At 41.3% G+C, this 15,416-nt stretch overlaps 1 protein-coding gene across 1 annotated transcript; it reads right to left on the bottom strand.

Annotated features, from left to right (window-relative positions):
- Window positions 1-4,237: 4,237 nt before the first annotated feature.
- Window positions 4,238-15,364, bottom strand: otx2b (orthodenticle homeobox 2b). The gene is made up of 5 exons (XM_006632221.3): window positions 15,245-15,364; window positions 15,039-15,119; window positions 10,690-10,897; window positions 9,746-9,897; window positions 4,238-9,124 (listed from the first exon to the last, which is right to left on the bottom strand). The coding sequence occupies exons 3-5, from the start codon at window positions 10,784-10,786 to the stop codon at window positions 8,504-8,506; spliced, it is 870 nt and encodes a 289-aa protein (XP_006632284.1). The 5' UTR covers window positions 10,787-10,897; window positions 15,039-15,119; window positions 15,245-15,364; the 3' UTR covers window positions 4,238-8,503.
- Window positions 15,365-15,416: the final 52 nt, after the last annotated feature.

Raw genomic sequence — 15,416 nt, 5'->3', positions numbered from 1 at the left:
TACGAGGCACGGTGAAACTCTTCGCAGGATGGCTTGTTTTAACACAAGTGTGCATTGTGTTACGGTCGTCATGTCCTGCGGTTGTAACGTTGCGCGACTGTGCTGCCTTTGGTGTTGTGTTCTGCGCTTTGGTTGTGCATGGCCTTTTGCGCGCTGGGGGCAGACTGGTTTGTGTAATCGCGGGCAGGCTCGAGTTCAGAGCATGAGATGGACCGTGGAGTACTTTAACTCCAGGGCCCATTGTTTGACATCGACAAATGCGGAGAGAGGATTAATTTTAGCGTCTGCTATTCCCATATGTTCCTTGGTGCTACATGGCGTTTAATTAAAACGGAAAGATTCTCACTGTAGAAATGATTCTTTGGGTCTGGACATGAGCTCCTTGAATTACCCGGAGGCAGACTAGAGTATGTTAAAAACATCACATCCAATTCAAAAGCGGCGTAACCTGTGGGCGAGACCTTAAGACGTTGTGTGTCGAGGATAACCTCGGCCCTTTTATGAAGATTCAAGTAGATTAGTCGGTCAGTGCATATTTATTTTAATGTGAAGTTAAATGTTTAACCAAGCGATGATACATTAACCGTATTTGTCTTCCCAATACCGTTTCACGGACTCCCAAGGGCTGAAAGCTGGATTTGTATTTGCGTATCGAGCGTTTAGGGAGAGGTGGGACAGAGCACCGAGGTCGAGTAAATCTGTGATCTGAACAACGGCGATTAAAGGTGGTGACTTGCCGAAAGTATTTAAAGACTGACGCTACCTTTTCCCCACATCAAGGAACGTAAAGAGTTTTCCACAGACTCGGTACCAGCGTTAGTTTTGATCGTGAAGTTTAGAAACCCCCGAATAAGCTGCGGAACTACTGGAGAAAGACGTTCCCAAACGCTTTGCGCTGCGACTCGCTGCGTTTAACTTTGATTTGTATTTTATTCCTTTTAGCAAGTGTCACTAATAGCGAGCTTGTTAAGCCCTTTGTGGGTATTAATGTCTCGGAACAACAGAAACAGATGCGTGTACCGTGTGGGGTTTAGCAGCACAAACAACACCAATCGAAGAATGTTTCCCTCCTGTTTCCAGCGGCAAGTTTGCCACTTGTTAGCCTTTCGAAAAACAGAATACGATTTTTACACCCAAAAGTACGCAGAGGAGGGAAGAGAGTTGCTCTACGTTTTGAAATCTGTATTTTGCTGAGGAACAAGGAGTGAGAGACGTTTAAACTATGCCGAATGCTTTAGTGTTTAAGGAGACCCACGGGCGACGACTCGGTGGAAGGAAGAGAACGGACCTAGTAATTTGAAATGAAATGATAATACTGGTAACACACACACACACATACTGGTAACACACTGTACTCGCATTCCACCGGACAGGGTGACACGTCCAGTAGGCTCCAGAAGCAAAACTCAGATTTTAGAGTTCCACCTTAACTACAGGCGCCTCCGCAAGAAAAACGACTTTTAATGCGTGTGATGTGTCAGTCACTGGCTACCAACAGTTGGTAGGAATAATTATTAAATATAAGACACTTCAACATTTCTGTTTGGATTATAACATGATTCGGCCTGGGCCTCTTTATTATTTGACTCTTTAGGCGTGATCTGTAATACAACGATAAAGGTGGTTATGATGTTGACCAAGGAGAATGGTCACCCTTATCATGAACTCTTTCATGACAGCGAGGCACACCTCTGCTCTAGCATCTGCGAAGAATGGGGAAAGAGTAATTATTTCAAATTGTTATGATATTTTTTGTAATTGTCTGTGATTGCAGGCAATGGTTAGATATTCACCTTTCATTAAAAGAACTTCGAAAATACATAGTCACAAAAAACAAGTCAGTTTTAAAATGCAAAGCTATTCTATCTTTATAACTTATAGTTCTTCGCAGTTTACTCGTTAAAATGACCATGTACAAAATTACACGAACCCGAACGCGTTGTTATGATTATTGTTAATAACTCCACCAAGTTACTCTTGCCTGTTTGTAGTTCTGCAGCATGTTACGTTTTCAAACATATTTTCCAAATAATATGGATTATTATTATTATTATAACCCCACTTTTAAAATCATTTTTAAAATGATTTAGGAAATGTAATACCTTTAACTACCTTCAACTGGCACTGCTAGCCGCGATCAGGCATAAATACCAATCGAGCAGTTATCTGTCATGTATTTATCAAATAACAAAGCATCATCAGTTAATGAATGAGCCCAGTTTCGCCTGACAATAAACACAAAGTTTTTAAAAATCCACCAGCAAGTCAGAAGGCTGGGTATTCCGCTTCAGTAACTAAGCTGCCTGCTGCGTTTGTAACAACGGTCTCTCAAAGAAATGCAGATTGAACTTCGCAAAGCTGATATGCAGGGCAGTCGTGGTTTCTCGTTCCTTCTACGGGGTGAAACTAAACTTTTAATAGTTCAACACACATTCTGTTTAAGGACTTGAAACGGCGTTCAAGTGTTTCTGCCGAATGCTTTTCAATCGGAAACGAAAAACGGAAACGACAATGATGAACAATTAAGAGGTGTTGTTTAATGTGTTACCCACAAGCATCGCTCGTGTAGCCTGCTCGCAGCTCTTTTTGTAGCTTGTAGCGATATTTCTGACTCTCTTAGCTTTTTTTTTATTTTAGAGTTTACAGTATATCATGGCTTGTTGGGGGGCGCAGGAAAAAAAGGGGTTATCGGGGCTTCGTCGATTCTGGCATATTCACTCACCTAGGTATGCGCAATTAAAACTTAGATTTTCACCCAGCACGCTCTGTAACTATGTGGACGTGTTATGCAAAACTATTTTTGTTAAAAAAATTGAAGGGAATGGGAAAAGGCATTTCAATTTCGGTGGATTAACAGTTTTTTTTTTCCCAATGAGACGCTCTCTTCCTTATCTCTGTTTAAACTGTAGAGTAACCAGTGGAGAAATTCATCTGCTCGTCATTGCGTACAGCAGGGAATTTTTGAACCCATTTAATTTGGCTAATGTGGAGTTTTACTGAATGTAAACAAAGCGATCATTTTCTTTCTGGAAGCAAACAGTGAGGGAGATATCGGAAGATGGAAAATCATGTTTACCAAAATAAGAGGCGCCCCATTAAGTGAAAAATATTTTCGAGCGTGCAATAATTATCGTCCTAAAAAATATTATTAATAATTCATTTTTTCCATGTGATAATCCTATGTTTATATTTATTTTCCCCCAAGAATCTGTTGCAAATTGTGATATATCGACGTACTTAAATGATAAATTCATACAGTGCAGGCTTGCGGAAAACTTCTGTGAGAGATTAAATAAAACCGTTAGTTTTTGTACTCTGTACTCAAGATGCTGACAATAATTAAAATATTTTAATTTGTCTTCAGGGTGCGTCTTTATGGAACAATTCAAACTTTCCCCTTTTTTGACAAAGAATAATTTTACTTTTTACATGTATCTACATGTTTGGGCTCTTGTTGATATACATTCGAAGAGTGTGCTACCTGCTATTTCTTACGAACGTGAACCTACTTAGTTTAAATTAACTATCAAGTAAGGGGATGGATTAAAACGCGGGGAATGTGTTGTTAAGCAATGTAAGACATCCGTATAACAGCACACCATTCTGTAAATTAGAGGTCATTTTTTAAGGAAAACTATTGCTGTACAGAGCACATCACACAAGCCGATGGGCCAAGGCTAAATTTCTCCACAGCCAAGACATACATATGAGGAGAGAGTATTTATTCCCTCCAGATCGAATAATATAAAATGAAGTTTTGGAAGTGAAAAGAGTTCCCAGTTGGCTTGGTCTTCTCCAGAACTCGTTAAACGAGTTCCGTTAAAAAAAAAAAAAAATGAATCCCTCTTTGAGTCTCTGTGCGTGTTCACGCAGCAGATCGATACACTGCTCTGTTTTAACTGACCTTGTCCTCAAGTGTATAATCCCTGCAGCGCGCAGACAACGGACAGGAAGGGTCTCCGTCTGATTAAATTAATTGTCAACACTTCATTGACAGGTGAGGTCTCGTCCAGGTAACACCCAGAAGCCCTTCAACCGCAGCGGATTTTTGTGTTGTGGAACAACAAGCGCCGCTTTATAATCGAAGATAAAAGTAGTGTGTAGTATACTTCTTAAAGTCATTTGAACATTTAAATATTATTGTTTTTCTTTTGATTGATAAAACTGAATTGTGTCGTTGTGATTGGTTTTATTTAATTTATTGTAATTATCAATCATGTAAGGAAGAAAATCATCATTATAATACACCTTTGTTTTATCGTCGAACAACAAACAAGAATTATATATTATATATCCAAAACAACATGGATATGCTAATAGTGACAACATGCCTTCTGTTTGTAGAAATACTTTTTTGGAGGCTGACGAAAACGGTCAATTAAACCATTCGGTGAGCATCAGTGGAAAAAATAAATGGTGAATATTCTTTCCTCAGGAAAGTAGCGAATGGGTTAAAGACGTGAGCTGATATTCACGTACAGACATATAAAAGATTTGTCAGACGAAATCTTAACAGCTATTGTCCTCATCGCAGTGAAGGAAAATTCACAAACCCCGCCAGCCACAAGGAAAAAAAATCAAAAAGATTCTCATTAGCCAAGTTCTTTAAATGTTTCGATTATTTCAAGCTAGTGTTTTAATTAGTGTGTTTCCTTTAGTAAGGACCGAGTGAAAGGAAGATTACTGGCAATGTCAAGGATGCTAATTGAAAGTCCGACTTCTAACAATTACAGGAGAAGCATGGAAACTAATTAAAGATCCGACTGCCACTGACTTTACTTCATTCAGACGACTCACAATTACGCCGCGTACTCAGAGTCAAACCTTTTGATTCAACCCGAGGAGCCGACAGTAAACCTTTTTGTCTGTCCTCATCTATTTACTTTATCCGATTTTAGTTCTGTTAAGTTCCCGCTTTATGTTGAAGAAGGCTCCGGGGTACCGATTGTTCGCGTTAACATGGTAGGTCTGCCTCTCTTACAAATCGGATTGTATCCCAAAGCATTAAAAGCAGCTTCCAACTTTGCACTATAACACGTCTTTTTAGGACCTGGCAAAACCTCGTTGCACAAAGAGGCAGCCGTAGGGGCTGAGATCTGATTAAAGAAAAAAAGTTTTCTGATCTAAGATATTATGTAGGTTTTTCCTTCCTGGCGCAGGGTTCGTGTTAAGCTAACGCAAACGAATTAGCCCTCGGTAGACGGAGAGGAGTTCTTACAGGTGTTTTAAAGAATTCGAGTTTCTCTCCGCAGAATTGTAACACTAACGCGCAGACGGAGAAATTGTATCGTCGTCTTTATGAAAGAATGGTGTACGAACGAAAATCGAAAGCAAGGTGTTGTTTATATTATTTCGCGAACAGAAACGTTAGGTTCCCGCTGCGTAATTAAATTCGGGGGGCAGAGAATATTTTGCCCTGTGAAAGATTTCTTGCCGAGCCCTCAGGGACGGCGGCGGGGTGTATGAATTGGACAGCGACTGCCCCGTACCCCGAAGAAACCCCCGCCAGTGAAATATCGGGATTATCTTTTCTTTGAGGATTAACACGGCTTTCCCATGCCTCCAATTCTTATTGGGGAAACTTTCAGGAGAGAGAGAGACACTGGAAACAATTTATTTTTCACATCATAAGTTGCGTTGTCACTACCGCAATAATGACAGAGTAATGTCAATAACAGATCAACGTTAAGACTGAGTGCTCGTTGACGCGCCTGCTAGATGGATGTGTTTTTTTTTTCTCTCCGGTAACACTATGATGCTATTACTAATAAAATAGCTAATAAATTAGCAATCATACGACTATCAAAAATATAATAATAGAATTTGAAGATCTTTCTTTCCAAGTACTGGAGGGGACATGCTCTTCAGTTCTTAACTCTTTTAACTCGAGTCGTGAGCGCAAACCAGTGTAAATGTAATAGCTTTGCCAACCGGTTTTTCATGGGTAGGTTTCACCTCGAAAACCAGGGTGCACATTAAAAATGTTTATGAATCACGTTCGTATTTATTAAACAAAATACACCGTCAGAAAGGAAATCCAAGCGGGACTCATTTGACGCCAAGGACAAGAGCCGAAGCGGTCGGCGCGACAAGGCGCGAAGGCTGTACTACTGTCACCAAAATAACTTTTTAGCGAGGAAAACTGCTCTTTCGGCTGAAGAGTCATAGTTTGAAAGCAAAAGAAAAATTCTGAGCTGAGGTTCGCTCGGCTCGCCTATGTGTTACATTTCCTCATAGTCGATGGTGTTTTTTTTTGTATTACTAAGCTCAAAAAAACCCGGGGATAACTTCCCCGTCCCTGGCTTCCGGGGCTGCACTATTAACATAGTTTTCCATTCAGAAAACGAACTTAGTGGACAGTTGTATGGTTTTTCTTCCTTAAAAAAAAGTACAAATTACAGGTTTGGAATTCCAAAGACCGGCTTTTGTGAATAGAGCATTTCTGCACGGATTCCCAACAGATTCGGGTTACACTGCAGCCGCCCAGTGAAGAGAAGAATGTCCTTTACTTTTCCTTAAATAAAAATGCCGCCGAAGCAGGTTCTGAGCACTTGACATGTTGTGAAGAAAAGGACCGGCGCCCACAGTGCAATTTTACTGTCAGCCCCTGCGCAGCACAGATGTGTACAACTACACAAAGCAAATGCTTCTTTCTCGCCTCCTCTAAAGCGGATACCTGATCCAACTCGATTTCTCTAATGTTCGCCTCTCTTCTATTTTTTAAAAACTTATCCACTGAGAAAACAATCCGAATTCTTTCAAGGACTCTATTGTCCGTTTAATTTCTAAATAAAAAGGTGTCTGTTTACTACAAATATTTGTTTTATAGTTTTATGAAAAGCGATGTTTTTTTTCATCATTATTGAACATATAACCAGAACTAAACTCATCTGGTCGTCGCGTTAAACCAGGTGAAACTACTATGAAAGCGCCCCAGAGGAGAGCTAATCATTTATTTACCATTAACAAAAATCGTGGAAGTCTATAAAGTGACCAGACCAAGGACGGTTTCTTTCAGGAAATCGTGCCTTTCTTCCTCATTTATTCATTAAATTGTTATTTTTGGTCAGGAAAAGCTGTCACCTTCCTCTTTGCTGTTATGGGAATTACCCTGACCTCCGAGTACCAGCAAACCTCAAAAAATTACTGTAACAGCGAAAGCACCCTTTTAAAATGTAATAAAGATCTATCTTTAATAGTACAGGCCACTTAATCGTGTTACACTCCATCCCAAAACACCAGATAATTGTAGATAATTATTTTCCACTTTGAATCTTTATTTCTTTTCAGCGCCGCGGGCTAAACTCAGGAAGAGCGGAAGACAACTGGATTTGTGCTAGAACGACTTTAATGTAGTCATACATGTGTGCGAAATTCAAGGCTGACGTTTATGCATATATACTTATATATAATATTCTATCAACATTTGCAAACACACAAAAAATTCCAGTTTTAATTAAATAGTTATTGTACGAGGGGTCAGATGACATGACCTTAATTACTGTCCACTGTTTCGGTGCACTGACGGCTCACACGACACCCCACAAGCTGTATCCTAGGGCTCACGGTGTTGTTAGATTGCGGGATGAAATAGGGAGATGGGTGAAAGTTTTCCTTTTATTTTTTTCCCCGAACACCGACCCTCTCGTGTTTTAGGTTTCGGGCAGTCTGGGATTTCTTTAATTAATCTTTTTTTATTATTTTATCATTATTAATACTTTTTTCGCTCAGAAAAAAAGTTATAAACCTATTCAAATCACAGCAGAGCGGTTTCGCTGGTGCGAAGGCGCTCACAAATTGCATACAATACAACAGATCACAGTTTCGAAGGCTAGCACAGATAAAAAACACATATGTACCATTTATATAAGACACACACTGATTGTCTCTTAAAAACTACATATTGATTCCTTATAAACATTATTTTTTTTTCTTAAATAAAATAGTGCATCCAGATCGCCGCGGGGGCGCGCAGTCCACACACCACCCCGAATCAAAGGGTCTCTGGCTTGCCAACAGGGAAGCAGGTCGGCAAGTTTTAAGAAGCTTAAGGAAAGCCTGCCCATTCCAAGCACTTAACCAAGATTGGCTCTTCTTACTGTTTTTTTTTTCTCTCTGGGATAACGATTTGTTCCGTGGCATTGATCAAGGTGGCGAAGAAGAAGAGTTCGCTCAGCGTTTTCCTTCGCCTGAACCAACAGGTGTCCCTTTCGCAGACAGACGCACGCACACACATACACGCGGACAAGGAGACGGTCGTCTGTTTGCGCCCTGCGAGGTTAACAAGAATAGAAAAAAAAAAGTTCATGGCCAGAGTTTTTCTCCGTGTTATGGTCAAAGAGTGAGCAGGGCGGTGAAGGGATCCATCAATACCCCGTCCTCAATCCGAAACATCTCAGAAATGTCCAGTCTCTTACTCGCATGTCTAGTGGAAGATGGCAGGACTAGATGGTCATTATCGTTACGTGTTATTGTTGGAACTGTCCAGCCTCAACGTTCTCTTTCACAAAACTTGGAACTTCCAAGACGAGGTCTGATCTTTGTAATCCAAGCAATCAGTATTGAAGTTCAGCTTCCAGGAGGCCGCTTGGTCTTTATAATCCAAGCAGTCTGCCGCCGAGTTGAATCCTAGCCCCGATGCCCCGTAGCCCTGGGCAGAGAGAGACGCCGGGGACTGGTTGAGGTGGCTGGTCACCGCGTTGGTGCTCATGGGGCTCAGGGTGGATCCAGGCCCGGGTAGCTGGTGGTGCATCGGAGTAAGATACGACCCGCAGTCCATCCCGCCAAAATAGGAAGTAGATCCGGCGTAGCCCTGGCTGTATCCTGACGCCTGCGTGTAGGTCATCGGGTAGGACCTCTGCATGCAGGAGGAGGAGGTAGACAGTGGGTCGGAGAGGGGAGAAATAGAAGCCGGGCTCCAGATGGACACCGGCGCGCTGCTGCTGGAGATGGCCGGGACGGAGGTACTAGAAGGCGGCGTGAACTGGCCGCTCGCCCCGCTCTCGGAGCTGGCCTCTCGGGCGGGGGAACTCTTCTTCTTGGCCGGCCTGACCTTGTTCTGGCCCCCGTTCTGCTGCTGTTGCTGCTGCTGTCGGCACTTCGCCCTCCTGTTCTTAAACCAAACCTACGACACAGCAGCGCATCGGTCACAGAACTGGCGAGTGAACAGGGGAACCAACGTGCACGCAAATAGAGTGAAAATACAAAATAATGACAGAGGAAGTGGTGCCACGATTTATTAAACTGTCTAAAACATAAGTGGCATTTCTTGTGACCCCCTTAATAATTATCCTAATCCTGTTCATATAGCGCTGTTAAATCGAGTGCGTCCTGAATGCTAAACTCAAGGTGTGCTAGATCACAAACGAACTAAGATATTATGGACAACAATAAAGTATTACTAATAGCAATAATCACACGTTTCATGACTCGTTTGCTTCAGCTACCTCTCGCAACTTGAGAGTGTCCCTGTTCTACTTTAAAATCACCCTCTTAAGCCACGTCTCTGCTTTTAAATTAAATTTTGTGTGAGAGCCCCTGTTCACGGCGATTAGAGCAATCAATTGAAAAACACACACACACTGTACAAGACTGGGTTTATTCTGAAGGGGGATATAGGGTTCATATTAAAAGCTTCTCTGAGATTCTCCCCAGAGGCTGCTAAGGGAAAAATGGAGGGGAGGGGGAGTTTGTCACGGACCGTGGCGGGATCACCCCCCTGTGCTCTCGCGGTGATCCTGCTCACCTGTACACGAGACTCGGGCAGGTTGATCTTCAGAGCCACCTCCTCGCGCATGAATATATCCGGGTAGCGAGTCTTGGCGAAAAGGGCTTCCAAGACGTCGAGCTGTGCGCGGGTGAAAGTAGTCCGCTCCCGTCTCTGTTTCCGAGGCGTTGCTGCAGATGAATAAAATACATTCGAGTGCATGTAGTTTGAGGCCGGGCGTGATGCTTAAATAATTTGGGAATTTACCAATAGCCACAAAAGTGTGCAGATAAATTGTGAATTTTGTTAAAATCCGAAAAGTTGTTTTTTTTGCTGAGCTTCGACATAGTCATCACAAGGTAATTCATATTTAAACACTGTTTAAATCATATATAATTACACTATCGTTAATAAACATGCGTATTTTATACGCTCATACCCCAACACACAAATGCATATGCGCAATTAAAAGATGAATGTAATTTCAATTTTCCTAAAGGGTTATTTAAAATTGTAGAAAATCGGTAAGAAATGTACGTTTCTGTTACTACATTATTATTAAGTAGTTAAATGTTAACGCCTTCGGCGTTAGGTGAAAAATAAGCTACATTAAAAAAAAACTCTGGTCATAGAGTTTCTACAATTACAATGTGGCCTTGTTATATCATTCTACTCAATTGCCAAATTATTAATGTCCTGTCAAGTTTAAAAGAGAACCAAACACTTTTTACATTTATCCACTGTGTATTTTTGGGGGGTGGATCTCGAGTACAAATATTTTTTACCTGAATATAAAACTGAAAAATCAGTCCATTAAGAAACAAACAACAACAACGACGACATTTTAGAAATTCGCCGCTTCGTTTCGTAAACAATTTAAAAAAATTACAATCCTTTTAGAAGCAGAAAAAAATGGTTCCCTAAATTAAAAAAAAGTAAAAACCCCGCACCCTGATAGCGAATCGAAGAGTGAGCGCGCTTACCTGGGTATCCTACGGACGGATGGAGGAGATCCATCCCAGAGGTAGTTAGACTCAGCCCATTGACTGTGTAAGGTGGTTGCTTGAGATACGACATCATGCTAAAGTTGGTTCGGAGGGACAAATTGGCAAAAATGGCGAAAAGCAAGCAGAAGGCCCCTCGGAGTCCTCGCTGGTTCTTTCTGGCCCTCGGCTGGCGAGAGGTGAGTACCTGCCCGACAAATCAGAAACAGAAGCGCGGAGGCTGCGTGTGAGCCGAAGGGGCTGCTCTGATTTCGGCTTCTTTGCGGGATGGGCTCGCTGTTCCTGTAGCTGCTGGCGCTAAGTTCAGAATGAGCGCCGTCCTGCTCGCACTGTGCTCTTAAAGCGGCCCTGGACCCCCAGCTGTCCCAGTGAACTGAGTGATGCTCTTGCCTGACAAACGTGTCCCAAAAAAAAAAAAAAGCAAGCTACACCCCATAATTGCAGCACGCCTTCTCGGAGAACAAAACACATTCGTTCAAATGCAGACACACTGGGCAGCAACAAGGAGCACAATTTGCATAGGGACCCATAGGTTCGGACCAGCTAATTGTTTCCAACGTAGACTTGATTGGGGGCCATTTGGAGAGACAAAGGCCGGTGTTGGCCAGATAAATAATGCTGATAACAAAAGCCCCGTTGGCGAGAAACAAAGAAACAATGAAGAAAACTCTTCGCTCCCCATTTTGTAGCCATTAAGCTAGCACCGCTTCTTCGTTTTAATTATATCTGCGGGCTTTGTCTACATAATAGAAATCGCTGTCAATTTAAATAGGATGTCATTAAAATGTGAAACACCAGTACTTCAGCAAATAACCAGAAACTTGAGCAACTCTCTCACTCTGCAGTTCCACTAGACATGCTGCTGTCTTTTTTTTTTACTCTTCGTCATTTCCAACTATTAACGCCTCCGGTAATTTCATTTTGAAGATTTCAAAAGAAGTTTATTAGGCAATCGACAGGTGTTGATTAGAAGTGTTTAAAGAGACTTGCGTTAAACAAACAATCAACTTTCAATTACAAACTCATTCTTTACGCGCTTTCACAGCACCTCTTGGCTCATTTACGGCGTTAAAACCGACTACAACTTGCGAACTGGGTAACGATTTTGGAAAAATCTTAACATCTACCTTGGTTGTATGGGGAGCTGTATAACCTTAGTTGATAACAAGAAATAACATTGATTTTTTTTACAAAAAAAGAATTCCAGGAATCATACCCGCATTGAAATAATATATAATTACATTACACCACATAATTACAAAACTGCTGCACAGAAAAAAAAACCCTTGACACAATTCAGCTTTTAAGAAAACTCAGAATAACTGTCACCGTACACGATGCCAGTGCAATAGATTAATTATCAACTTTTTAGAACTTTTCAGGAACCACGGCGTACTGGATAACAACCCCTCGCGGCAACAATCAGCTTTCTCAAGTGCTGCTAAGACAGATTTTTGTAATAATATTATCTGATCCCTCCCATGATATCATCACTTTTGTGTTTTACAAGTTTCCCGGAGCCACTGAGAATCTTCAAAATGGCGACTATAAAATCTTAAACCACACGTTTCCTCAAAGGAAACTTGTCCCAAAGTTCAGTTAAACAATACACTAAAAATAATATTAACCTTTTTTCCTTGGATATAATTAACCTTTTTTTTTCTGGGCCTCTTGTATACTCCATGAATGCAACACCATACCTACACTGTAAAGGTAAGAGGAATACAGCCCACAAAAGTCCAGATAAACTAAACTCCTTTACTCACCTCGGACGAACAACCCTTTTTCTTAAGAAGTCAGTAACACTTAGTGCTAACATACAAGTATATGTGTGCGTGAAATCGTTAATTTAATTTGCAATTATCCCGCACGTTATAAAAAAATAGATTTGGTGTCAAAATATTCGAAAAGGCAAATGGATTGAAGACGCCAAAACATAATTGAAATCTAAAATAAATATGAACAAAGATGACGCAAAAATACGACTATATAATTAATATACATACGATTGTCTTATTTCTCCCAGGACATTTAAAGCCAAGCAATAAGACTAGTTCTGTATTCAGTTACAGTTCAGGTAGATACGACATTAAACAGGAAACACTTTTTTTTTCATCCCAGGAGTATTAATTTTAAGATTTCCGAAAGTCCCCAGTTTTGTCCCACCCACAATTCCATTCAGTTCCAGTTTGTGAATAAAAATCGGAGGTTCATACCTGCAGAGCTGGAACTGGTAGGAGCGGAGATCGCCTGAGTGCAAGAGGCCACGATTGCACGTTTTATATCTAACGGCTAACCGGGCCAATCTGTCACTTTATTTTGCACAGACCTTCGTCTACCAGTTGCTCCTCACCCGTTCAATAATAATTACCCTGTCCAAGAATTAATTATAATAAATGTTTTTTTCTTGATAAATTAACGAGATAATCCGGGTGGCACGCGCTCCCTAATTACAGGACGCTAACCTCGACTCTGCAGCGCATTTGGGCTGATTAATTTTCTGCTTGATGAAAATGAAACAAAAAAAAAACAACAACCATAGACTGGCATTCTGTTGATCAAAAACGCAGCCTAGCCGATTGTCGGCCGCAGTTGTTTTAAAGGCCTGTATTTCTGTAAACGTTTTTTTTTTCCATGTCCAGATTGGAGCGGGAGTAGTCAGTCAGTCAGAGCCCAAGCGTTCCTATATTTATTTAGAAAATGTGTTAATGTGTCTGGAGATTCTTAAGGTACAAGCCCTCAGACAAGAGCGGGGAATATAAATTCACCACTGGTTTACGGGTAAGTCAATTTAATTCCATACATTTCTAAAACAAAACAACAACAACAACAACACAATTATTCCGACTTTTAAAAAAACGAATAGCACATATTACTGAAAATCCCTTCGATGCATATATTGTACGATATTTAATTCAAATATATGCTAATCTTGTAGGCTACATCCAAATGTATATATACTGTACGTATCTTATGTTTTTACATCAGCAAAATGAAAATTATATAGTATAATTTTACATGTACATATGTCTAATTTTCATAAGATACGTTTTTATACTGAGCAAAAAGTCTATTTTGCGCGTGTAGACTGTACTGATACAAATGGCATGCGGGATTCGTGTAAAGAAACACCCAATATTTAATTCGTTTACATGAAAGTTGCATTTCCAGCGGAAGAGCAATTTCAAGAAGCACAGAGCCCGTTTGACTGGGCAGTAATCAAAATTTCTCAGGGCGAGTTAAACGAAAGAAAAGGGTTAATTTCTAACTCAGTTTTATGTGTTCGTTTTATATATCGACGCCATACGAAATACCACAGAAACAGTTTAGATATTCCAGAATTAAAATATCCTTTCGGTTCATACAGCAAAAAACCTCGTTTGATCGATTTAACGACTGCCAGGATACCACCGGCGGCCACAGTAGCCGAACTACGTGATGACTAAAGCACCGCGTTAATACAGACTATTCGTTTGCAGTCTTCTGCATCGATCACCGTGTCTGGGCGGAAACGGGATTCTCGGGACCGGGGAGTATATCTCAGTTTGAAGGATCTAAAGGAATAGTGGACCGCAAACGGAGGCGTGCAGCCCAGACTGTCTGACCCGGTCCATTCCTGCACGGTTTCCTGCCTGCCCGCGCTCTGCCGGAGAGGGGGGACAGGCGAGCAGCAGTGGAAATCGGGGTGCCGGGGGGCGGAGAGAGCAGGACTACTCGGGGAAGAAAGACTCCGATACACGCCTCCTCAATTACCGCTCTTTGTCCGCCTGTATTTCCATTACAAGTGGGGACATTCAGCGGAATTCGGAAGAAAATACGAACAGGCGAAAGTTGCGCCAGGAGTTTCTGAATATCTTAACAATGTAAAACGATTATTACAACACTATTTGCTTTTATAAATCCGTTTAGTGGAAGCAAAATTCGAAAACACAGTAAACCGTTTTGTTCATGATACATCCTTGTATGTTTATTTCCAGGCTTAAAAGCACAAGCGGTTTCACAGGTAACACGTTGTGCAGTAGGCTTGAGTTTTCGGTTGCCTTATGTACCGCCGTGAAATCTAGTTTTTCTACAAGCTAATTCGGATTACAAAGATTTGATTTGATTACTATGCAGAGCAAAATAGCCATTTTAATTCCCGATCGTGTATTTTTTCAAGACAGACTTCGTTTAATAGACTAAAACTTATTTTATCGCCCACCAATTTCTTTCTAAAACAACCGCCTGCGAAAAAAAATCTCCACGGAGTGCTGCACTTCTACGCCGTAAATAATAAAAAAAAGGGATTCGAAACACAGTCCTCAAAAACACACGGGAATGACTCTTACCTGATTTTCCGGGAGCGGGTTCGGCCGAAATTCGATTTGTGCCCCCACCCCCCCGAAAAAAAACTTGAAAGTAAGGAAATCCTGTAAGAAAGAGAGAAAAAAAAAAACAGCAGAAGAGAAAAATCAGGCGAATTCAAGCCTGGACATTTTGCGCGACATTTTGCGAAGCGGTGGCGAAATCCTGGGGAAGAATTGAAAATACATACGGTAGCGATTTGTTGATCTTTCTGTCGAAGTTGCGGAGTTGGGCTTGGAGAGAGCGCGCCGTCCAATGAGAGAGGCTGGAAGGTTGAGGTCTGTTTCTCTCTCAGGGAGATTTGCTGAGAGACAAATCTCACCAGCAACTTTTTGACGCAAACTCCCCAGCCAATGGCAGCG

Source organism: Lepisosteus oculatus, chromosome 8, assembly GCF_040954835.1.
Source record: "Lepisosteus oculatus isolate fLepOcu1 chromosome 8, fLepOcu1.hap2, whole genome shotgun sequence".
NCBI lineage: Eukaryota > Metazoa > Chordata > Actinopteri > Semionotiformes > Lepisosteidae > Lepisosteus > Lepisosteus oculatus.
This window is presented reverse-complemented; position numbering and strand designations above follow the sequence as displayed.